Genomic DNA, 27024 nt, shown 5'->3' on the forward strand with positions numbered 1-27024 from the left:
TCAGTGCATACGTCAGTGAGTAGACTCTTTTTGGAAATTTGACTTGAAAATACTTGAACATTTTACTTGAAAATATTGATCATCAGGTTTTGAGCGAATAAATGAACTGCATTCAAATAAAACGTTTTAGAAATGACATTAGGAATGACATTCTGAAAAAAAAAAAATTGAATTTGTGTCCAAATTTGGGGTCTTTTTAAAATTAAATTATGCAAGCGAGTAGAGGGGTGAATCTTTGGGTATGCAACGATTCGATCTGATTCAGAATCGATTCTCGAATCAACACCCGCAATGTATTATTTAGTATTATAGTCACAATTAGGGATGATGTTTGATAAGAAATTATCGAGTTTGAGCCCATTATCGAATCCTCTTATCCAATCCTCTTATCGAACCGATTCCTTATCGATTCTCTTATTGAATCCAGATAGGTTGTTGTATATGGAAAATAAAAACACAATATTTGGTTTAACAAAAGCTCACTTTTATTTTATAAGAAAAAAATTCAATTAAATAAATAAATAAATATTGACTGTTGTTACCCCCCTAAAATTTTTAAAAAAAAAATAAATATTGACTGTTGTTACCCAAAGTATATTAAGTGGGATTTTTCCGAAAAACAAATATATACAGTAACACAAAAACAACCTGTCTCTGTGATCACTATAGTTGTATAAATAATACTATAGTGTTAAATAAAATCAGTCCCTTGGGCACGAAACTGAAAATAATACAGCTCTCCAAAAAGGGCACTTCTGCTGTTATTGGAACATCCTTCTGGGGTCCATCAGTGTGGCCTCCTCCAGGAATGACTGCACGTCCTGTCCTGGAGGGAAAATGAGGGACAGACACAGCATAGAATTAGGGAGGAAATTAGCTGAATGTGAAGACTAGGATGTCTGTTATTTAATCTTTAGCATTAGTATGTGGAATTAAATGATGGAATGGATTAAGTACTGCGATGAGGTGGCGTACCCCGCCTTCCGCCCGATTGTAGCTGAGATAGGCTCCAGCGCCCCCCGCGACCCCAAAGGGAATAAGCGGTAGAAAATGGATGGATGGATGGATTAAGTAATGAAGTTAAACATTGTACTGATATGATCCACTTTAAGAGGTTGTTCAAATTAATAGTGCTTACAAAGTACAAAGAAGAATTATGAGAAATACTTTCAACCTTATTGAAAATAAGATATTCTTCATCTCAGTATATTAATAATGACTGAATTAATTAATTACATATTATAAAACCTGTTGTATATACTAATTCACAGATGTTATTTTATTATAAAAAGGTCAGTAAATTATGTATATATTTGTAAACGCTCTGAAGTGGGAAAGGGGTAGGATTAAATAAGCTTTACTTCTTTCTACTCCTTTTCGGACATGATGTAAAGTGAAATTATATGAAACTGTGATGTGCTATGCTGTAAGTGTGTTCATGTATGAAATAAACTAAAGAAAGAAAAAAAGCACTAGTTTGTTGACAGACCTGCAAACTCTGGAGCGGTGTAGGCTACAAGATAATGTTAACGTTATCAGACACATACAAAAAGGCTAACGTTAACGTTACCGTTAACCACTGACTATGTTTAGGTAACGTTAGTCTAGCTAACATTACTGCAGTCCTGGTTGACATAAGAGGTAACGTTATTTTAGCCTAAAGGCTACGAGTGAGCACATATGGATATTAACCCGCAACAGTTAACGTTAGTTACTCACCAGCACTATCACTGGAATTGGTGCTGCAGGTTGAAGCAGAGGAAGAGGGGTTTGCTTCGTCATCTCTGTCGCTGCTTCTCCACGACACCTTTCTCTAACCTTCAGGTTATGTACAGCCTGAACATGTTTCATCATGCTTGTTGTACTTCCCCCCTTACATGAGAGCGAAGCCTGGCAATATTTGCAGATAGCCGTTTCCTCGTCGTATTTTTTTGTAAAATGAAGCCATGCCTTGAGGCGTTTTTTCCGGTCCATTGTTGTTGCTGCTTCTGTATCTGCCGCCTAATGACTGAGCTACGTCATTTCCTGGGACGTGCCACAGGGCATTTCCTGTGGGACGGGATTCGTTCCCAGGGATTCGAATAAAGAGCCAACTCTTTTTCTTTACTATAGTGGCCTCGATAACGGGAACCGGTTCTCAAAAAGGGATTTAATTTTTAATTTTTTTTCCCCTCCCTCAGGGGGGGAACTCGACAGGGTGGTTGCTGGTTGTTCCATCTCCATCGTTGGGGTCCCTGCGGGTGGGGTGGGTGGTTCCTGTGACTCCGTGCTGTGCGGTCCTGCGGCGGTCGGCTTGGGTGGGGTGGCCAGGGGCGGGCCACGCCGTGCTCTCCAGGGGTGGGGGGTGGGCTCGTGGGGGCCCGGTTGCTGGTGGGGTGGGGGCGGTCTTCCCGTCCGGTTGCGGGGAGTCTATGGGCCCCCCGGGCGGGGCGCCCCACCTTTCTGGCTGTTCCCTGCTTCTCTCATGCCTTGTCCTCTGCCGGGTGCTTCTGTCTGCGGCCTGCTGCTGGCTCTTACGGGCGGCACGGTGGGCCTGGCTCTGGGGTTCCTGTCGCTGGCTGGCCTAGCTGCGTGGGGCCAGTGGTCCCTGGTTCTCTGGGCACCACACCTGCTGTTTGTGGGTTGGGCTCTCTGGGTGGCTGGAGCCGTACTCTGGCTCCCACACACACTGGGAGTCAAATATATTGTACATACAAATACACTCACATACATACCGTTATTCATACATACATACATACATACATACATACATACATACATACATAGATACCTACGCTCCCACATACGTACACAAATACAGTACATACCTACATACTCAAAGTTCGTACACACACATTCACTGTACAAACATACACATACACATACTGTACATGTACATTCACTGTACAAACATACATATACACATGCAGTACATATACATTCATCGTACAAACATACATATACACATTCTGTACAACATATACAAGTACATATGCATACATACACTCATGCACATAATCACGTTTCATCAAACATATATTAACGTTGTTGCTCTAGGGCAGGGGTCGGCAACCTTTATCAGTCAAAGAGCCATTTTGACCAGTTTCGCAAATTATAGAAAACAACGGGAGCCTCAAAATTTTTTTGAAATTTTAAATGAAATAACACTACATACAAAGTTTTCTTTTTGCTTTGTGCTATGTATAAACTAGGGGTCTCAGACACGCTGCCCTCACCTTTATATGGAATTTGAAAGTTGGTGCGGCACGCGGGTTTTAAATGAATGGCGCTTGTCAGCGTCATGCGTGCAGTGATGGTACAGCATATAGCACCCAATACAACCCAATGTGCCTGATCAGCCACATGTTGTATGGGACTTTCGCTTGCTCACATAGGTGACAGCAAGGCATACTTACTCAACAACCACACAGGTTACACTGACGGTGGTGGTATAAAAAAAACAACTATAACACTCTTACTAATAATGCGCCACACTGTGAACCCACACCAAACAAGAATGACAAACACATTTCAGGAGAACATCTGCACAGTAACACAACATAAACACAACAGAACAAATACCCAGAATCCCATGCAGCCCGAACTCTTCTGGGATAAATTATACACCCCCGCTACCAAACCCCGCCCACCTCAACCGACGCACAGGGGGGGGGGGGGGGGGGGGGTTGATGTGTGAGGGACCAGGGTTGGGGTGGGGGCGGGGTTTGGTGGTAGCAGGGTTGTATAATGTAGCCCGGAAGAGTCAGGGCTGCATGGGATTCTGGGTGTTTGTTCTGTTGTGTTTATGTTGTGTTAAGGTGCAGATGTTCTCCCGAAATGTGTTTGTCATTCTTGTTTGGTTTTGGTTCAAAGTGTGGCGCATTATTAGTAAGAGTGTTAAAGTTGTTTTATATGGTCACCGTCAGTGTAACCTGTGTGGCTGTTGACAAAGTATGCCTTGCTGTCACGTACGTGTGCAAGCAGAAGATATACATTGTATAACAACTATTGGGCTGGCACGCTGTTAATACAGATTGTAGAGAGCCCCAAATGTTGTACCATCATGGTACGCCCTTATTATAGCTGTAAGGGTGAAAATCGGTGAATATTAATCCCTGGAGTTTTCTGCGAGAGGCACCAAAATCCGGAAGTCTCACGGGAAAATTGGGGGGTTCAGCAAGTAAGCTGCTGAGCCGCATCAGAGTGATCTAAGAGCCGCATGCGGCTCCGGAGCCGCGGGTTGCCGACCCCTGCTCTAGGGGAAACTGAGTAACACATGGCACACTGACAAAGCTTAACCTATTGTTACTATAACAATCTACAAGATTAATATAGGTTGCTTCTCTTTCTTCCCCTCCATTTTTCTGCATTCTTTTGTATCTCTAGTTATCATTACGTATATGTATTGTTGCATTTGAACAACTGTATTGTTGATAGTAGAGGTAAATTATTGGTATTGTTCATTATCAATAGCGCTATTTCTATTGGTATTTGTATTGCTCCATTTGTAGTAAATAATGCTCATTGTCATTTCTGTATTATTATTTATTTCGCTATATGCTTCTTTGCTATCACTTTTACCATCATATTTGTACATATCGTATTTGCTGATGTTGCTCTATTGTTGTTGTTGTTGTTATTGTTGTGTTTGCTGTTGTTGTTTTTGTCTCTCTGTCTAATCCCCCTCTTGTCCCCACAATTCCCCCCTCTGTCTTCCTTCTTTCTATCCCCTCCTGCTCCAGCCCGGCTGCATCAAATGATAATATAAATACATTTTATAAAGTCAAATACAAATAAGGCAACAAGAGAAGTATCCTACACTTCTCTTTTGTAAAGTAAATCCGAACAGCCGATATGGGCATCTCCATCAACTATATGATTTGCCTGAGAAGCTGGACAGGACAAAAATACATAAATAAATAAATATAAAATAAATAAATAAAAAAGGGATTCGAGTCCATGGAATCAGTTATTTTCTTATCGAACGGTTCTTTTCTTATCGAACAACCGGGAGAACCGGTTTCGAACATCATCCCTAGTCACAATTGAACTTTTTTTCCAAAACTGGTCACAGGTTTGAAAAGCTCCTTCTGGTTGCATGGAGATGGCCTAAAAACTTATTTTTAAAAATGTATTGTTATTTTATTGGACTGAAATTTTTTAATACTTTGTCTTTGGTAATTGGCGAAAAGATCGAACTGAATCCAATGAGCAGAGTTTGTAGAGGAGACCCTCTACAAGTGTCTAGTGTCCCTCTACTAGTGTCAAGTTGGCGGCGCTCTGACGGGCTGCGGCTTGCAGACGCTCATGGTAGAAATAGAACATTTGGCAAAAATACCGGACAATTCTGTAAATTTCATGGCTGGCTTACACATATGACCGCCAGACAATTCTGGATATGGATAGATCGGGCCGTTATGGACTGAAAGATGCGTGTACGTTGGACCTCCTCGCTGGCATGGGAATACTTCGCAGGCTACATCCAGCGGCCTTTGACGCAGCGGAGTCAAGTACCAGCGGGACCGTCGACGGAAGACACGTAAGCAGTGTGATCCGAAGCAGAAGCGGGGATGCCGAGCGGGGCTAACAACAAAGCTAAAGACTAATCCCCACAGAATGCCGCTTCCTTCCATCCTGCTTTCAAACGTCCGCTCCCTGGAGAACAAACTGGACTACCTGAAGCTGGATTTAAATGCAAGACGCGAGATGAGAAACTGCTGCGCCATATTTGTAACAGAAACGTGGTTGAAACCATCCGTTCCGGACGAAGCAGTTAGCATCGAGGGGCTAATTATGTTTCGGTCGGACAGGAGCAGAACTCTTACCGGTAAATCCCGAGGCGGTGGTGTTTGCAAATATGTCAATAATAACTGGTGCAATAATGGGAAGATAGTATCACGTCACTGCTCTCCTGATGTGGAACTATTAACTATAAAATGCAGGACATTTTATTTACCCAGGGAATTCAGTGCTATGATCTTCACAGTAGTGTACATTCCCCCCAGTGCTAACACCAAAGAAGCTTTGAATGCTTTGTACTGCTCCATCAATGAACTGCAAACTACACAACCAGAGGGAGTTTTCATCGTGTCAGGGGATTTTAATCAAGCAAACATGAAAACAATTTTTCCTCATTTCCATCAATATGTGAATTTTGCAACCAGGGGTGGAAGCAAGCTGGACTTGGTTCATAGTAATATTAAACAGGAGTATAAAGCTGCACCACACCCCCACCTCTGCTCCTCAGACCATCTATCTGTGATGCTAATTCCTGCATACAAGCCCCTGCTGATCAGGAAGCAAGCTACAGTGAAACAGGTGAGGACCTGGCCAGAGGGAGCAATGTCAGCATTACAAGACTGCTTCGAAAGCACAGACTGGGACATGTTCAAAGCAGCTGCCACCAAAAATCACCACACATGTGTGGAGGAGTATGCAGAGTCTGTGTCCGCATACATTCAGAAGTGCATGGAGGATGTCAGTGTGATCAAGAACATCCCCACACGGGCCAACGAGAAACCCTGGATGAACAGTGAGGTACGTGCAATGCTGAAGGCTCGGAACAAGGCTTTCAAGTCTGGCGACATGGTGGCATTAAAATCAGCCAGAGCTAACCTGAAGCGTGCCATTAAGGTTGCAAAGCGTGCTCACAGTCAGAAAGTCCAGGACTTCTTCGAGAACCCTACCAACACTAGACGAATGTGGCAGGGCATACGGGTCATCACGGACTATAAAGCTGCCCCCTGTCCCTGTGACAACAGTATCAGCTTCCTAGATGACCTTAACAACTACTTTGCAAGGTTTGAGGCACTTAACACCACTCCGGCGAGAAAATCCATCCCTCGCCCTGATGAGCAGCCGCTCAACCTGGATATAGCGGATGTTCGGAAAACCCTGAGGAGAGTGAACCCCCGGAAAGCAGCGGGACCTGATGACGTTCCGGGCAAGGTGCTTAAGGGATGTGCAGACCAGCTGGCTGGGGTTCTCACAGACATCTTCAACATCTCGCTGACCCAGGCTGTGGTACCATCATGTTTTAAGACGGCCACAATCATCCCAGTGCCAAAAAAACCCACAATCTCCTCCCTCAATGATTACCGCCCCATTGCACTCATCCCCATCATAATGAAGTGCTTCGAGAGGCTGGTAAAGGAATATATTGTCTCCAGACTTCCCCCCCACATTCGACCCATACCAGTTTACTTATCGCCCTAACCCAGGGGTCGGCAACCCGCGGCTCCGGAGCCGCATGCGGCTCTTTGATCACTCTGATGCGGCTCAGCAGCTTACTTGCTGAACCCCCCGATTTTCCCATGAGACTTCCGGACTTCAGTTTCTCTCGCAGAAAATTTTTCACCCTTACAGCCATAATAAGGGCATACCATGATGGTACAACATTTGGCGCCTTCTACAATCTATATCAACAGCGTGCTAGCCCAACACTTGTTATACAATATACATCTTCTGCTTCCACACATACGTGACAGCAAGGCATACTTGGTCAACAGCCACACAGGTTACACTGACGGTGACCATATAAAACAACTTTAACACTCTTACTAATAATGCGCCACACTTTGAACCAAAATCAAACAAGAATGACAAACACATTTCGGGAGAACATCTGCACCTTAACACACCATAAACACAACAGAACAAACACCCAGAATCCCATGCAGCCCTGACTTTTCCGGGCTGTATTATACACCCCTGCTACCACCAAACCCCGCCCCCACCCCAACCCTGCTCCATCACACATCACCCCCCCACCCCCACCCCCTCTCTCTCTCTGTGCGTCGGTTGAGGTGGGCGGGGTTTGGTAGCGGGGGTGTATAATGTATCCCGGAAGAGTTAGGGCTGCATGGGATTCTGGGTATTTGTCCTGTTGTGTTTATGTTGTGTTAAGGCGCAGATGTTCTCCCGAAATGTGTTTGTCATTCTTGTTTGGTGTGAGTTCACAGTGTGGCGCATTATTAGTAAGAGTATTAAAAAAAAATGTATACCGCCACCGTCAGTGTAACCTGTGTGGTTGTTGACCAAGTATGCGTTGCTGTCACCTACGTGAGTAAGCAAAAGCCACATACAACGTGAGGCTGATCAGGCACGCTGTTCATGGTGGGTGCTATATGTTGTACCAACACGGCACGCATGACGCTGACAAGCGTCATTCAGTTAAAACCCGCGTGCCGAACCAGCTTTCAAATCCTACATAAAGGTGTGGGCAGCGTGTCTGAGACCCCTGGATTAAACATAGCACAAAGTAAAAAAAAAAATCTCTGTGTACAGTGTTATTTCATTTAAAATGTCATTAATTTTTTGCGGCTCCCATAGTTTTCTATAATTTGTGAAACTGGTCAAAATGGCTCTTTGACTGGTAAAGGTTGTCGACCCCTGCCCTAACCGCTCCACAGAGGACGCCATCTCCTCTGCACTCCACCTGAGCTTAGAACATCTGGACGGAAAGGACACACACGTGCGGATGTTGTTCCTGGACTTCAGCTCAGCATTCAACACCATCATCCCGCAGCACTTGGTGAGCAAACTGGCCCCCCTTGGATTCAGTACCCCCCTATGCAACTGGCTGCTTGACTTCCTCACAGACAGACCCCAATCTGTGAGAGTGGGCAACAACACCTCCAGCGCCATCTCCCTGAGCACCGGCTCCCCCCAGGGCTGCTTCCTGAGTCCGCTGCTGTTCACGTTGATGACCCATGACTGCTGTGCCAGGTCCACTACTAACCACATTGTGAAGTATGCAGACGACACGACAGTAGTGGGCCTCATCCGTGACAACATTGACATGGACTACAGGGAGGAGGTGAAACATCTGGTTGACTGCTGCAGAACCAACAACCTGGTCCTGAATGTCAACAAGACCAAGGATATCATCGTTGACTTCAGGAAGCACCAGTCCAGCCACGCTCCACTCTTCATCAACGGCACAGCGGTGGAGATAGTAAGCAGCACCAAGTTCCTGGGGGTGCAGATAACTGACAATATAACCTGGTCCCTACACACCGGAGCTCTTGTAAAAAGAGCTCAGCAGCGCATGCAATTTTTGCGTCGGATGAAAAGAGCACAGCTCCCCTTCCCCCATTCTCACCACATTCTACAGAGGAACTATAGAGAGCCTGCTGACCAACAGCATCTCTGTCTGGACTGGAGCCTGCAATGCCTCAGACTGGAAGTCTCTCCAGAGAGTGGTGAGCACGGCGGAAAAGATCATCAGGACTCCTCTTCCTCCTATCCAGGAGATCGCAAAAAACCGCTGCCTGACCAGGGCTCAGAAAATCTGCAAAGACTCCTCCCACCCCCACCAAGGACTGTTTTCACTGCTGGACTCTAGAAAGTGGTTCCGCAGCCTCCGAAGCAGAACCTCCAGGTTCTGTAACAGCTTCTTCCCTCAGGCCGTAAGACTCTTGAACGCATCATAATTAAATTATCCCCTCAACTCCCCCCAAAATGGATTAACTCGCTGGAATAAAAAAGACAATATAACATACATCCATAAACGTGGACGCATGTGAAAAAGTGCAATATATTTATCTGCACAGGAATCTATTTGTTTATTTACATATATTTATATATCCATCCATCAATCCATTTTCTACCGCTTATTCCCTTTGGGGTCGCGGGGGGCGCTGGAGCCTATCTCAGCTACAATCGGGCAGAAGGCGGGGTACACCCTGGACAAGTCGCCACCTCATCGCAGGGCCAACACAGATAGACACACAACATTCACACTCACATTCACACACTCGGGCCAATTTAGTGTTGCCAATCAACCTATACCCGGGTGCATGTTTTTGGAGGTGGGAGGAAGCCGGAGTACCCGGAGGGAACCCATGCAGTCACGGGGAGAACATGCAAACTCCACACAGAAAGATCCCGAGCCTGGGATTGAACCCCAGACTACTCAGCACCTTCGTGTTGTGAGGCAGACGCACTAACCCTCTCTTTCACCGTGCTGCCCGCTAGGAGTCTCATTGTGCCAAAATCGAAGGCAACAGCGCCCCCTTGCCGCACCTGCTGGATAAAGATGTTCTTTATTTCCTTAAATTGGAGAACATTAGGCTGACATTGAACGGTTGTTCTGTGAAGTTTCAGGAAGTATTGGGTGGTTTCCCAAAATACGTAAAAGAAACTGATCTCAAATTGAACTCCGATTGAAAAGGTATATAATTGATGAGCCTTTGTCTGCTTTTGTGTATTGCTGCAGCATGTTGGGGACATTCAGGAGTGCAGTTGTTTGTGGTTTCATGTAAATATTTGCCTGTACTTATTGGACTGAAGCATGTTTTTCTTAACCTGACTCTCGCCAGATCCTTGTCGTTCGCTGAGCTCCACACAAGAATCTGGTAGTTCTCAATAGGAGATGTATTTCAGAAGGTGGGGCCTTGTAAAAAAATTAATTGTATGTGATTGGATAAACCACTTGTCCGTTATCTCTAATGACGTGCTACTTCAACCACTCACATCGAAATCAACCCATGACGCAGATGAGAGCGGCGCTGGGAAATCCAAACCCGGTTGGGAGAAGAGCCAAAACATCCCTGCCACCAATAAATGCTTTCAAAACCGTTCTCTGTTCATCTTTTAAATAATTAATATTCGATCGATGTCGCAAAACAGTTGCAGTAGCAGAATCAATGTCAGCACACGACGCAGCGTTGTTTGAATCAAACAGTCCCTTCGGTGCTACAGCACGTCTATGAAATCCCGCCCGGCGATCCTGATTGGTTCAATATTTTTTGCTAGCTGGAAGGAGTTTGCAATGCCTTCCAGCCCAGACCCTTGTGTTGAGCTCAGCAAACTACAAAGGTCTGGTGAGAGGCAGGTTATGTTTTTCTTCTAGTTTATTGTTTTTATTTTATTTTAGCATTAATTTCTGTGGATTACTTGTTTGAGAAAGAAAAAAAGAACATTTGTGTTGAATTGTATTTCTGGACTACGATGAGGGGGCGACTTGTCCAGGGTGTACCCCGCCTTCCGCCCGATTGTAGCTGAGATAGGCTCCAGCGCCCCCCGCTACCCCAAAGGGAATAAGCGGTAGAAAATGGATGGATGGATGTATTTCTGGACTGTATATGTCAAAAAACCAATAAACAAATGTTTTTAAAAAAAAAAGTATTTTATTTAAAAAATTATTACAATCAATCAATTTAAATCAATTTGTAAAAATTATGACTATTTTTTGTGCACCCCTACAAGCGAGTAGTGACCAGTGGTTAATTATATTTAATCCAAATTTACAAGTGTGATTAATCTAATTTAATCCAAATTCTCCAGTGTGATTAATCATTATTAATCCAAATTCATGAGTGTGGTTATCTGATTAATTTACATTTACAAGTGTAATAATAATGATTAATCTAAATTTACAAGTGTGAATAATAATGATTAATCAAAATGTACAAGTTAGATTAATCATAATTGATCCAAATTCACAAATGTGATTAATCTGATTAATCCAAATTCACAAGTATGATTAATAATGATTATTACAATTTTACAAGTGTGATTACTTTAGTTCAAATCCACAAGTGTGATTAATCATGATTAATCTAAATTCACAGGTGTGATAAATCATTATTATTCCAAATTCATTAGATTATCTGATTAATCTAAATTTACAAGTGTGATTAATCAGTTTGAGAATCATGATTGACCAAAATTCACAAGTGTGATTAATCTGATTGATTCAAATTCACAAGTGTGATGAATCATGATTGTTCCAAATTCACCAGTGTGATTAATCTGATTAATCCAAATTAACATGTGTGATTAATCCAAATTCACAAATGGGATTCATCTGATTGATCCTGATTGGTCCAAATTCACAAGTGTTAACATGATAATCTATATTCACAAATATGATCAATAACTATGAATCCAATTTTACAAGTGTAATTAATCTAAATTCACATGTGTGATAAATCATTATTATTCCAAATTCGTTAGTGATTATCTGATTAATCCACATTTGCAAGTGTGATTAATCAGGATTAGTCTAAATATACAAGTTTGATGAATCATGATTGATGCAAATTCACAAGTTTGATAAATCATAATTGTTCCAAATTCACGTGTGATTAATCACAATTAACGTGTGATTAATCCAAATTCACATGTGTGATAAATCTGATCAATCCAAATTCCCAAGTGTGATTAATTTGATTAATCCAAATTCATAAATGTGATTAATTTGGTTAATCCAAATTCACAAATGTGATTAATCTGATTAATCCAAATTAACATGTGTGATTAATCTGATTAAGACTTTTTTTTTGACTGCAGTAAATTATTTGACAGCACTAAAATATATGTTCCACGGTCAAACATTTGCATCATAAAACCTTTATAATGTTTTAATAGTCCCATATTATGTTATTTTTCAACAATCTAAACTAAGTCTCATATGTAACGACAATCACAACAATGCACATTTTGCCTGAAGGTGTCAAATCACAAATGAGCATTATTATATTTAGCTGTTCTGTTGAATTCGATAAGAATATGCAGAAGTGACAAAGGAGTGTTATTCTAAAAAAAAAAAAATGTAGAAAGCCAGCGAAGAGAAAGGACTTCCTTTTCTGAGAATCTTTGACTCAGCAAATGGAGGAAGTGACTTGAGTGTAACTTCCATTTCACACTGGAGCAAATTAACTTTATAGTCTGCAAGAAAATAGCAATCTCTCTCGGGTTTCGACCTTTGACCTGGGGGCGTTGGAAGCAGAGGCCCCTCCCCCCTCTTGCAGCACTGCTGTGTTTATGGCAGTTCAACTTCGCTCTGACGTCGCCGCGGACGGCCTGGGGTTCTTTAAAGTGTGGGCGTGGTCTCGTGCGGTAGGAGTGCTGATGGGTGGGGCTGGGATGGCCACATGGGCCGACAGAGGGCTTCAGCAATTGGCCGATACGCCTGTCAGTCAGATAGTGGCTGTGATGCATTCGAGGACACTTGGTATTGTGTAGCGTCAGAAGTATATGGTGAATGAGTAGCTGTATTACATTTAAGATGCAACTTAACTTGGAAGTCCAGGATTATCCAATTACATAATCTTCAACAATATTGACTACACAATAATAGTTTATAGGAAGTGTGTTGGCCAAAATGATGCTACAAATTTAACACTTCTCGCATGTTTTTGGAAGCCCTACTGGGGATGTACTTTGTTTTGTGTGTCTGCACTTAGCTATATGGCTCATGGGCACATCATTTAAAGTGGACGGCCGCATCAATTAATGTGGCCCGCCACGTCATTTAAGTGGTCAGCAGGTTGGGTTAGCTACTGAAAACCAGTAACTAGTTACAGTTACTAGTTAAAAAATAACTCAGTTACTAATAACTCAGTTACTTACACCAAAAAATGTAATGCGTTACTTTGAAAAGTAACTATTAAGATACTTAATTTTTTCTTATTTTTTTAAGGCTCCCATTAATGCCCTTTTCGCCTTCATTTCAGTACTGTTTTTGCACTGGAGAATTTTACAATCTGTTGATCAACTTGACATGCATTTACATCACTGAACTTTGCTAAGCCATGTGGTCTACATACAACACACAAAGACAAATATATGTTTCAAAGGGCCAAATTATTTCAGGCCAGAACAAATTGACAAAACTATTTTAAATAGCTGAAACATAACATACATAAGTAACAAACAGCATAATAACAACATAGCTGTAAACCTGGCTTCACCCAAGGAAGGCACACATGACATGATTATATGTCATGTCACTATATACCGCACACATACTGCTATACACACGCCTAACCAGGCATTTTTTTTTCTGAAGGAATTCGGAAGTAAAATAATGTCTTTAGGAGATCAACACTGTACTGAAGCCCAGAACACTCTACGCATTTCCCCAGTTTTAGTTTAGAGATAAGGAAAGTTTGGCCTGGCCCACGAGCATCCCTCTTTATGTTTGTGAACTTTATAGTCTATACATTCAGAGTGATGTGATAATCAAACACTCTAGAAGTCTAGAATGAAAGAGTATATAAGAGAATTGACAAGAGTGTGTGTACCTTCAGTGCTGAATAATGAGCAGAGGCAGAGTTTGTAGTGTCTTCTTTAGCTTGCTTTCCATGTTTATGTCCTCACTGTCCATGGAAAATGTTTTCCGTACCATTTGCTGTTTGACGCCGGTATCATGCTAATTAGCTGCCTGAAAGCGGGTGACTCCACTGTAGAAATAGCCTGCATGTCTTCTAGCACATACGTTGCAATGGCTCTATCAATGTTGTCCTGGCTAGCAGTCCCTGCGTTAAAATCCTTGGGTGGTGGTGGAGGTGGAGGTGAAGTGGTATCGGAGTCTGCGTCTCTCTTTACTAGCTTCGTCGAAGCATGTTGCTTTTGTAGCTGTTTCAGGAGATTTGAATTGCTGTTTTGGGCAGTAGATAGGATCTTTGATCAAAGACACAACTTACATTTAACTAAAATGTTCTTTTCTTTGTGCTCGACAAAAGAAAAGTAGTGAGAATATCTCCATGTTAAGAAACTCGACTACGGCTCCGCTATGATGTCTTGCTAGTAAACACAGACACCTCCCTCCCCCCTCCCTTGTCCACACACACACACAGCGCACGTCTGTCTTCTCTGGCTTGTGAGACAGGAACAATCAGAAGGACGACACTGCAACTCTCCAATAAAACACACTCAGATCTTCTGTTTCTAGCCGATACTACATAAAAAATAACGTAAAATAACGCTGTAACGCATCATGTAGTAATGGTAACTGAGTTACTGAATATAAAAAATAACGCGTTAGACTACTAGTTACCGCCGAAAATAATGGCGTTACAGTAAGTCAGTTGGTCTCAACACTGGTGGTCAGCCACATCATGTTAAGTGGTCAGCCACATAATTTTATGTGGCCCACTGCTTCATTTAAAGTGGCCAGTCATGTAATTTTAAGTGGACTGCAGCGTCATTTTAAGTGGCCCGCCACTTCATTTTATGTGGCCCGCCATGTCATTTAAGTGGTCAGCCACATCATGTTAAGTGGTCAGCCACTTAATTTAAAGTGGCCCGCCACGTCATTTTAAGTGGTCAGCCACATAATTTTATGTGACCAGCCCGCCACATCATTTTAAGTGGTCAGCCACTTAAATTTATGTGGCCCGCCACTTCATTTAAAGTGACCAGTCACTTCACTTTACGTGGCCCGCCACTTTATTATTATGTGGCCCGCCAAATCATTTTATGTAATATGCCCCATTAAGTTATGTGGTCCGCCACATTATTTTATGTGGTCCCGCTGCATTGTTTTAAGTGGCCCCTAACCTAATTTCTTGTGGCCCCGTGCCACATTTTATGTGATATGCCGTGTTAGTTTATGTGGCCAACCACGTCATTTAACATGCTCCTGCAGCATTATTCTATGTGCTCCTGCCACTATATTTTATATCATCATTTATCATACAACGCAGTAACGCATCAGCCCTCGCAAAAATGACTAATGATCTACTCCTAACGATGAATTCAGATGCGTTATCTATATTTCTGCTTCTTGATCTTAGGGCTGCTTTCGATACCGTCGATCATAATATTTTATTAGAGCGTATCAAAACACGTATTGGTATGTCAGACTTAGCTTTGTCGTGGTTTAACTCTTATCTTACTGACAGGATGCAATGCGTCTCCCATAATAATGTGACCTCGGACTATGTTAAGGTAATGTGTGGAGTTCCTCAGGGTTCGGTTCTTGGCCCTGCACTCTTTAGTATGTACATGCTGCCGCTAGGCGAGATCATACGCAAATACGGTGTTAGCTTTCATTGTTATGCTGATGACACCCAACTCTACATGCCCCTAAAGCTGACCAACACGCCGGATTGTAGTCAGCTGGAGGCGTGTCTTAATGAAATTAAACAATGGATGTCCGCTAACTTCTTGCAACTCAACGCCAAGAAAACGGAAATGCTGATTATCGGTCCTGCTAAACACCAACATTTATTTAATAATACCACCTTAACATTTGACAACCAAACAATTACACAAGGCGAATCAGTAAAGAATCTGGGTATTATCTTCGACCCAACTCTCTCGTTTGAATCACACATTAAGAGTGTTACTAAAACGGCCTTCTTTCATCTCCGTAATATCGCTAAAATTCGTTCTATTTTATCCACTATCGACGCTGAGATCATTATTCATGCGTTCGTTACGTCTCGACTACTGTAACGTATTATTTTCAGGTCTCCCTATGTCTAGCATTAAAAGACTACAATTGGTACAAAATGCGGCTGCTAGACTTTTGACAAGAACAAGAAAGTTTGATCATATTACGCCTATACTGGCTCACCTGCACTGGCTTCCTGTGCACTTAAGATGTGACTTTAAGGTTTTACTACTTACGTATAAAATACTACACGGTCTAGCTCCGTCCTATCTTGTCGATTGCATTGTACCATATGTCCCGGCAAGAAATCTGCGTTCAAAGAACTCCGGCTTATTAGTGATTCCCAGAGCCCAAAAAAAGTCTGCGGGCTATAGAGCGTTTTCTATTCGGGCTACAGTACTATGGAATGCCCTCCCGGTAACAATTAGAGATGCCACCTCAGTAGAAGCATTTAAGTCCCATCTTAAAACTCATTTGTATACTCAAGCCTTTAAATAGCCACCAGCTGATCTGCCGTTTCTTTTCTTTTCTCCTCTGCTCCCCTTTTCCTTGTGGAGGGGGGGGTGCAGGTCCGGTGGCCATGGATGAAGTGCTGGCTGTCCAGAGTCGGGACCCGGGGTGGACCGCTCGCCTGTGCATCGGCTGGGAACATCTCTGCGCTTGTGATTTAGGGCTATATAAATAAACATTGATTGATTGATTGATTTATGTGGCCCTCCGCCTCATTTATGTGATATGCCCCATTAATTTATGTGGCCCGCCAAATCATTTTGCGTGGCTTCCCGCCTCATTTCATGTGATATGCCGCATTGATTAATTTGACCAGCCACATCATTTGATGTTGTCCTGCTGCATTGTTTATGTGGCCCACCACATCATTTTATTTGATATGCCACAGTTAATTAGTGTGGCCAGCCATATCATTTTATGTGGTCCTACCGCATTATTCTATGTAGCTTTCCACATCATTTTATGTGGTCCTGCCGCATCATTCTATGTGACCTGCCGCATTATTCTACGTGGCCCACCACATAATTTTATATAGCCTGCTCCCTCATTTTATGTGATATGCTGCTTTAATTTATGTGGCCGGCCAAAAAAGGACTGGGAATAATAAAGCACTTTCTGCCGAAATGCATGTTTTATTCTTTCAAATTTGATGTGAAAATGTCCTGCATCCAATTGTACATTTTGTTTTTTATATTCTGATCCTGCAACAGCAAGGTTATCCATCAATCTGCTAGTAGAAAATATAGTAATCAAAACGTTTATTATTCAATTTGAACAAGGCTATTATACGTTCATATTCAAAAATTAAATGTTACATATGGCCCTCTGAGGGCAGCCGTAATTGCGAAGTGGCCCTCAATAAAAACGAGTATGACACGCCCGATGTAGATCAACGTTATTGAGACGGTTAAAAATGGTCAAGTCTCTTCTTTCGAGTGAGTTGAACAATTCCGGCAGTCTTTGAAGGCATCATTTGCTGGTGTGACTGTCTCGCCTCCCAGAGCAGCGGCGTTACCGCGTACTTCTCACAGAAGCCGCGCGGCGCTACGAGGCGCTCACACGTGCTCGAAAATATCATGTAGTCGCTGGGACACACTGCCACTAACGCCAGCATTTTACTCGACCAGGTTCAGCCGTTGGCTGCCGAGCGCCGACCGCAGAAGGGCCGGAAAAGATGAGCGCCAGGCGGGGGAGAAGCAGACAAGGAGTTCGTAAGAGGCAGCTGGCCGCCGGCAGCTTTTGACGGATTTGCTCCCTCTGACCTGAGACGCCGAGAGCCGCCGCGCCGCCTCCTTCATGCAGCGGATGAGCACCTCGGCCACAACCCGATAACCACACCGGAGACTTTTGCACCCTGCCGGGGGCACCTGAGACGAGACAATGGCGAGCCATCGGAGCCAGGGTGACTGCTCCGTGAAGGTTGCGTTGAGGTAAGCCTGTTTGCATGTGTACCTGGGCTTATATGCATTATTATACAAACTATACGCATTATTATACACATTATGTGCATTATTATGAATATTATACAAATATTATACACGTTGTGTCATCAGTCTCAAGCATCATCATGCACACCTGCAGGTCATCTGCTGAATCATGCTGCAACATTTCATGCCTGCAATAATCTCAAGGTGTGCAATGTGCATGCATGTCCTCCACTCTGTTTACATCAAGGGTGCCCAAAGTGGGGGCCGCGGGACAAATTTGGTTCGTCATGTCAAATGTAAGACCTATTCATACCGACCTCTTCAAGCTGCACAATCATTGGAGACAAGTGCAAGGCTAAACTGTAAAAAAAAACAAAAGTCAGTAGATTTTACGTAAAAAGCACACTGTAAAGTAAATGACAGAATATTTTTTTTGTAAAAAACTAAGCTCAGTGGCAAAAATGTTACCGTAAAAACAAGAATGGTCCCGTTTTTAATTTAAACTAATGCAGTGAAAAAATAATTATTGTAAAATGTTCTGTCAGTGTTAGAGTGGTACCGTTTTTATTTTACAGTACACATAAATAATTGTATATTTTTTATAAAAACTGGCAGCTCCGTCGACAAAATGTTACCGTAAAAATAAGACTAGTACCGTTTTTAATTTGCAGTAAAAAACTGTGAAAAAAAAGGGCCGTGGATTTTTCTGATTTCTTAATTTACACTAATGCACTGTAAAAAAAAAAAAAAAAAACTAAAATTTTCTGTAAAAACAATGGCAGCTCAGCCGCCAAAATCTTCCCATAAAAATAAGAGTGGTACCATCTAAAATGCATTTATGGAGTTTTGCACTGAAAAAAATAAGCCCTAAACTTTACAGTAAAACATTTAACTAATTTAGTGTAAAAATCACAGTCAATTTTATGGTACAATTCTGGTGACTGAGCTGCCAATATTTTTACTGTAAAATGAATATATATATTTTTTACCGGCTAACTAACGGCGGTATGAGGCTCATAAATACTCGTGGTGTTGCATGGTAATAATTGCTGTTTGGCCCATGGACCATCGGCACAATTTGACTTTGGCCCTCGGAGGCCAAAAGTTGGGGGGCCCCCCCGGTCTACATGAAACACAAAGGAGACGTGACAAGGACAGGTGTGGACAGGAGAATGGGATCTTTCCCTGAATGATTTTCTCCAAACTAAAACGGTGTCTTTATTTCTGAGCTCGTTCAATGCGTCTTGAAAGCACATAGGGTCCTCTGAGCTGTGCCTCTCGTCGAGAACGCAGCCTCAAGGCTTTGTCCTCATAAGAGGACATTTTGGCAACAGTGTGTCTGTTTTGGTGTTTTTTTTATAAATCTCCTATTTCCTCATGTTTGCATTCGAGGCATGAAAGTTAGAACAGGTCACATTTGGGTTCCTCACAAGGACCATGTTGTGCTCCGAGAATGGGGGGTTTGCGGACGCTTTTAGAGAAGAAGCGTGCAATTGAAGGCAGCCGCCTCCCCAGGGCAGCTTCAGATTCACTTTTTCTATGAACCGCTGAGTGGATCTCCTTTGTGCATGCTCACAGTGACAGTAACAGGAAGTGGGCTGGGCGGCTTTGACAAAATAACAAAACCGAGGGAAGAAACAAAAAAAGGGGAAGCCTCGGAGCCAGCTGGTGGCCGCTGTTCTTCTGAAGTTATTGATTGAGGAGCCGTTGTGACAGCTGTCATCTGTTCTGCTTGCTCATCACTTTTTTATCCATTATCTCCGAGTGGGTTTATTACTAAAAGTGCTGAAAGTATCTTTAGGATTTACAGGACCATGCCAAGGTTAAACGCAGTCTGTTCCTGGATTTGCATGAATTTAAAATAATTTAAGAAATGTTGCAGAGTCCAGCTGTCACTGTGATAAGACCTTTCCTGAATGTACGGCACCATTCACATAGTTAAGTTGTTTATAGAGCACAACTCTTACACAAGGCAATTAAAAGTGCTTTACAGAAAATTACAAGCAGGCAAAAATAAAAATATAAAATAATCATGGCGAAGTTGGTAGAGTGGCCGTGCCAGCAATCGGAGGGTTGCTGGTTACTGGGGTTCAATCCCCACCTTCTACCATCCTAGTCACGTCCGTTGTGTCCTTGGGCAAGACACTTCACCCCTTGCTCCTGATGGCTGCTGGTTAGCGCCTTGCATGGCAGCTCCCGCTATCAGTGTGTGAATGGGTGAATGTGGAAATACTGTCAAAGCGCTTTGAGTACCTTGAAGGTAGAAAAGCGCTATACAAGTATAACCCATTTATCATTTATTTATTATAAAACTAATCATACTGTATTTTCTGGACAACATTTTAGAGAGAAAATATGTTTCCATATATTAGCCGCACTTATAAGCCGCAGATATATATGTTGTTAAAATAGTTATTTACACATACATTTTCTGTAAATGCTTATTTACATACCTTAATTGTTTCCAAACGATGTCTGTAACACGGCAGTAAAACGTCTGATCAAACAAAACAGAAAAACAAAACAGCTGCTGAAGCTAGCTCTCCAATCAGTAAACAGACTCAATAACTCCACTGTTTTGGGTAATTTACTGAGGAATTTGCAAAACTAAAACAATACAAAAAGAATGCCGTATGTTAATAATACTAGCACAGACATTTGTAAACGTGTTAGCATATTTGTTAATGCTAACGATGGTTACATTATGATAGCATGAAAACACTCCTGCAGACATCACACATGGGACGGTTTAGTAATTAAGAATTGTTTTAGTTATATTGTAAAACTTACAAACGTTGCTTGGAGTGATGAATGAAGAGTCCATACGAGTAGAAACGCTATGGACGACTGGAAGATTGAACAGCAATCCAGTTGGGGGGAAAATAACACTACCGATAAATAGAAAGACACTGCCGCACCTGCAGTGAGCGAATTAGTCCAATAGATGGTGCCATAGTAACAATAAAACATCCCGTCAGTGTTTTTGCTTTTTTTTAATTTATTTTTTTAATAAAATTATTTTTATTATTGCTGTCCGCGAAATAAAATCCATAAATTAGCCGCTCCATCTTATAAGTCACAGGGTTCAAAGCGTAGGAAAAAAGTAGCGGCTTAAAGTGCAGAATTTACTCTAATTCAATTTAAAATTCGAATTCAAATGAAAACAACCACATTATGTACCGTATTTTCCGGACTATGTAACTGTATATAAGCCGCACCCACTAAATTTTAGAAGCAAAAATATTTTCCATATATTAGCTGCACCGGACTATAAGCCGCAGATGTATATGTTGTAAATTAGTTATTTACGCAGAAAGATTCTGTAAATGTTTATTTACATACCTTAATTTTTCCAAACAGTGTCTGTAACACGGCAGTAAAACAAGTGATCAAACAAAACCGAAGTAATCGTCATGGACCCACTAGTTGCGCAAGCTAGCTCTCCAATCAGCTAAACAGACTCAGTAACTCCACGGTGATGTTTTGGTGAATTTAACAAACTGAAACAATACAAAAAGAATGCCATTATAAGTTAATAATACTAACACAGACACTCGTAAACATGTTGGCATATTAGCTAATGCTAACAACGCTAGCGTCATTACATTAGTATAGCACATACAAATTTGAATGAAAACACTCCTATAGGCGTCACACATAGGACGGTTTAGTAAATATGAATTGTTTTAGTTATGTTGTAAAAAAGTTGCTAGGAGTGATGAATGAAGAATCCATATGAGTAGAACCGCCATGGATGGCTTGAAGACAGAATGGCAATTGTACTTAAGGTTCAAAGCTTTAAACAGCAGGAGTCACTGTAGAGATTCACCCAGCAGCACCTGCAGCAAGCCAACTCGTCCAAAAGATGACGCCATAGCACAAACAATAACACTCTCTTTCAGTGTCCTTGCATGCGTTTAATGAAAATTATTTGCATTATGGTCGTCAGCAAAGAACAATCCATAAATTGGCCACACTGTTTTATACGCCACAGGGTTCAAAGCGTAGGAAAAAAGTAGCGGTTTATAATCCAGAATTTACGGTAGATAAAATACTTTCAGTTGTCATCTGCACAATTTTAAATTAAAATGTTTTCAGCCTGGATTTGAACATTGCCAACATTGAGGCCCGTGTCACAATTTCTGGAAGACTCTTGCAGATTTTAGCAGCATAAAACTGAAATGCATTATCAACATGTTTGGTCCTGACTCTGGGCACCAGCAAGAGACCACTCCCTGAGGTTCTCAGAGCTCGAGGTGGTTCATATGGTTCGAACATGTTAGATATCTAGTTTGACACAAGACTATGAAACGACTTGTACACAACAGAGCTGTTTTAAAGTTTATTCTCTGAGCAACATGAAGCCAGTGCAGTAGGGATGTCCCGATCCAGGTTTTTGCACTTCCGATCCGATACTGGCCGATACGGGCCTATCCGAGCATGTATTAAAGTTTAAAGTTATTTAGCCTACTTAGTTGTCAGATTCATGTTGAAAAGGGTTTTAGTACTCTTGATAACAACTAGCCAGCTGAATTTGGTGAGTCTGAATAATACACAATGGTTGGTAACAAGAAACTGACCTGTTTATTCAAGGATAAACACAAAATAGACAAAATTATACATGACAAACAGAAATGGCATCATTAAACAGTGAAAAAGTGAACAGTATAAAGTGCAAATAATGCTGTAAACATTATTAAAAAAAGCAAAACACACAAACAACCTAAGTGGGATAAAATGTCTATAACTCAGCATCAATACTTGCTCTTGAACAAGTGTAAACTTAAAAAAAACCAAAAAAACTATTTACACACTCCCTTCAATTGTTTGCCCCCCCTGATTGCAGGCCGAGCATAATGGGGAGATTCTTTCTAACAAAGACGAGCACTTCAAGATGCTCAGGTGTCAGCCTGCTCCTGTGTTCATCAATGATGAGTGCGCCTGTGCTAAAAAGCCTCTCACTCTCAACACTGGTGCAAGGTGCACTGAGGAACTTGGCTGCTGTTGCTGCCAGGGCGGGTAGTCGAGATATCTCCAGTAGTGAAAAGGATTGCTCTTACGCCCAGCTGGAGGCTCACTGAGGTAGCTCTCCAACTGAAACAGTGCCCCTGGGGTGATCTGCTGCTCAGATGGACCTGCTGTGCAGTTCTCCTCCAGTATCTCGTCAAAGTAGCTGCCGAGGCTGCTGGTTGAGCTTCCAGCCTCCATTCCTGGTGTTTGCCTTGCTGTCTCAGCCTCAGCCACACCTTCTCCAGAGGGCATGGTCTTCAGTTCTTGATCCATTTTCATCACCTCTACCTTTAGTGCCTCCTTTGCTTAATCCAGGTTGGTAGCATTAGTGAAGACCCTTAACATTTATAAAATGTAACAAAGATATATCAATTATTTTATATTGTTTCAGCCAGTCTCCACATATTAATGTTCAATGACAACAAGTAACACACAAAATAGATCACAAATGATCAACAGTGACATTCATTTCCTCACTCATCATATAACTGACGGAAAATAATAATAACAATAATAATAATAACAATAATAATACATTCCCATCACCTTTATATCTATGAAACATTAGGCTACTGAAATACTGACAAATAAATAAATGCCAGCTGTAGAGTAAAATATTTTCAATATAGTACTGAAGCTTATAACATGCTCAAATAATTATAAAGCACTTACTTGTCTTTGTAGCGTGGATTTCTGCAATTGTTGCCACGGCATAGAGGGGTTAAGTTTCCACATGGTCAAAACGTGTGTGCACCGCATCGAGTAAGGTGGCCTTTATGGTTTGAATACCTCGGTGTTCTTCGCTCTCACTGTCTAGAAAGCGTGTAAGGACACGGACAGATGGGATAACATCGGCTGCTGTGGCGGAGGCTGCACTAACCACCACGCTTGACTTTATTGTGGCATGTTTTGCACTCCACCTCTTCATCTTTTTTGTTTTGTAGGGTAAAATAATCCCACACAGCTGACATTTTTACCGGTAACTACCGCTCGCCTTTCGGAACCATTAACCGACATCCGCTTCCGATTAGGACGGTTAGGACACAGACCTGTTATTGTGTTGAAGGTGTGCTGGAAAATGCGGAACGGAAATTAGGGAGCAGCAGAAAAGTGGAATGTATTATTTAAATTGGTGCGTTGGAAAACACGGACCGAATTCTTTTTAAAAACTGGATCTGGATCGGCATTTTCCCATGCCTTGCCGATACGCATTTTTTGGCAAATATCAGCGGCCGATCCGATCCACATATCGGATAGGGACATCCCTACAGTGCAGTGACCTGAGCGCTGGACTAATATGGTCGTATTTCCTGGTTCTAGTCAGGACTCGATCAGCAGCATTCTGGATGTACTGCAGCTGCTTTACAGTTGGTTTAGAGAGCCCAGTGAGAAGGCCACTCCAGTAGTCTAACCTGCTGGAGACCAACGCATGGATCAGACTTTCTAAGTCAGATTTGGACATTATTCCTCTGATTTTGGCAATGTGGAGGTGGTAAAAAGCTGCTGATGTTATTGACCTAATGTGGCTGTTTAAGTTCAAGTCTGAGTCCATTATTACCCCTACATTTCAAATCTGATTATTACGTTTCAGGGAGAAGGTCTCAAAGTGACTAATGATAGATAAGGGGAATAAATAACATGTGTTACTTGGCAGACTTGTCCCTGACAGTTTGGTCAAGTTTGAGTTTTTCCTCTGTCATTTCCTGTCAACACTCTTATTTTGGTTATTTCCTCATTGTCTCCCTGAGTGCTGCTTCCCCTCAGCTGCGGCTGATTGGCACCTGGCCACACCTGGTGTTAATCAGCCAGCTGCTATTTAAACCTGCCTTCCCCTCTAGTCAGTGCTGGATTATTGTTATTGTCGATGTCACTACTACCTGTCATAATACTTGTCGTTGTAGCTCTGTCTACTTTTGTTCACTCTGCTCATGTCATAGTTCCTTCGTGTCACAGTAAGTGTTTCTGTTTCTTGTCCACAGTTAGCCTCTGTGCTATTTTAGTTCATAGCCAAGTTTGTTCTCCGTCTTGTGCGCGCCTTTTGTTTGTACCCTTTTGTTTGTTTTTTTGCCATAGTGTTTAATTAAATCATGTTTTCTCGCTCAATGCCTGCCGTCATCTCTGCATCTTGGGGTTCGTCACCAACAAACTCTGACATTACTAACACTTTCCGGTTTGTGTTGCATTTTATGTGGTATTTTTGACCAAGCCGTGTTGTACTGAGCAGCCAGTACAGACCCATGTGTCACTTTCGGCTGTCACAATAAGGTCTATGATTGCCGTCACATTTGGTTCATCATTGTACAACACCAGTGCTGCGATAGTACTCTTGATAACTAGCCAGCTGAATTAGGTGAGTTTGAATAATACACAATGGTTGGTAACAAGAAACTGACCTGTTTATTCAAGGATAAACACAAAATAGACAAAATTATACATGACAAACAGAAATGGCATCATTGAACTAGGGCTGGGCGATATGGCCTTTTTTTAATATCGCGATATTTTAAGGCCATATCGCGATACACGATAGATAGATATTTTGCCTTAGCCTTGAATTAACACTTGATGCATATAATCACAGCAGTATGATGATTCTATGTGTCTACATTAAAACATTCTTCTTCATACTGCATTAATATATGCTACTTTTAAACTTTCATGCAGAGAACGAAATCACAACTAAAAAAATCACTATTTTTTTCATACGGTGTTGATCTGGAAATGTTTGCCTCTGCATTTTGATGGTGTGGGCGTGTGGCACCGAATGGAGATGTTGACGTGCGGAGTTTCAAACACTTTTCATTCTCTAGCAGGGGAATTTTCAAATGATGCTACATATTAGCAGTAATGCTACTTTTTATAGCAACGCTTTTGCTCCACACTTGACAAATTACTGTTGTCTGTTCGACATATTCCCACTTGAAGCCAAACCACCGCCAGACGATGGACCCCCTGCTGTTTTTTGGGGCAATTAATTAATTCTTCCTTCATTCGTATTACCACTCACACGCAATGTTCCCTCTAATTGTTCATGTGTCTGAGCAAACACAAAAACTCCCTGAGCATTCAGTAGAGCACATGTGAGCAACATCACACGTGGCAATACCAGCAGCACACCTGTCTCAAACCAATCTTTTATAATAACACTCAAATGAGAGGAGTCATTTTCATGTGATTATTTTGTAATATTAGTGATTTGGCCCACTTGTAATGAAAATAAAATAAATCTTGTTTTTCATAAGCTATGGATTAGTATTGTACAATATGTCTGGATGGGGTCCTGCTTTGGAAATCATTTGTACCCCTTTCAGAGATCACATTTAGTTGCCCTTAAACATCCTCATTTTGCACAATGAAATGTAAGCATAGGATGAAGTGCGCATTCCTGTAACTTTCTCTAGTAACAGCATTCCATGATTAATATCAATACATTAACATTAATAATAAATGACAGTAGAATAAGCACATGTATGACTGAGGAGTCATAGTGTAACTTTGTGTGGTGTTTGAGTTGTCTGACTTTTTGTGTGGCCATAAACGCACAAGTGGTTTAGTGGTATGCGTGTTGATGACAAGTTGGTTTTGGCCTGGTTTGTACGGCAGAAAATGACTAGTTTTTTGAGATAGAAGTTTTTTACTCATGTTTTTGGTGTGGTTATGGCCGAATATAAACAGTTTTGCTCAATAACGTGATCGATATAATTCTTGTCCTCGAAGCATTTCGATAGACGTTACAATAATTGAACGGTGTTCAATTGAACAGTGTTGGAACACCGTTAGGGCCGCTTGTTGTCACTGTCACTCAGAGTTGCATTGCAAAATTACACAGAATAAATTATGTGTTTATTTTGTTTAGAATTCAGATGGGATTTGATTTGGTGCGCGATAGGGATGTCCCGATCCAGGTTTTTGCACTTCCGATCCGATACCGATATTGTTTTTGCACTTCCGATCCGATACCGATACTGA

At 41.9% G+C, this 27024-nt stretch overlaps 1 protein-coding gene across 11 annotated transcripts in view; it reads left to right on the plus strand.

The window, feature by feature from the left end:
- Window positions 1-17560: 17560 nt before the first annotated feature.
- kif21b (kinesin family member 21B) overlaps window positions 17561-27024 on the plus strand; it is a 370384-nt gene continuing 360920 nt past the window's right edge. For all 11 annotated transcript variants that reach the window (XM_061984919.1, XM_061984922.1, XM_061984923.1 and 8 more), the window contains exon 1: window positions 17561-18048. In XM_061984919.1, the coding sequence (XP_061840903.1) occupies window positions 17999-18048 (50 nt within the window). In that variant the 5' untranslated portion in view covers window positions 17561-17998. The remainder of the gene's footprint in view (window positions 18049-27024) is intronic.

This window comes from Nerophis lumbriciformis, linkage group LG23 (genome assembly GCF_033978685.3).
Source record: "Nerophis lumbriciformis linkage group LG23, RoL_Nlum_v2.1, whole genome shotgun sequence".
In the NCBI taxonomy this organism is placed as follows: domain Eukaryota; kingdom Metazoa; phylum Chordata; class Actinopteri; order Syngnathiformes; family Syngnathidae; genus Nerophis; species Nerophis lumbriciformis.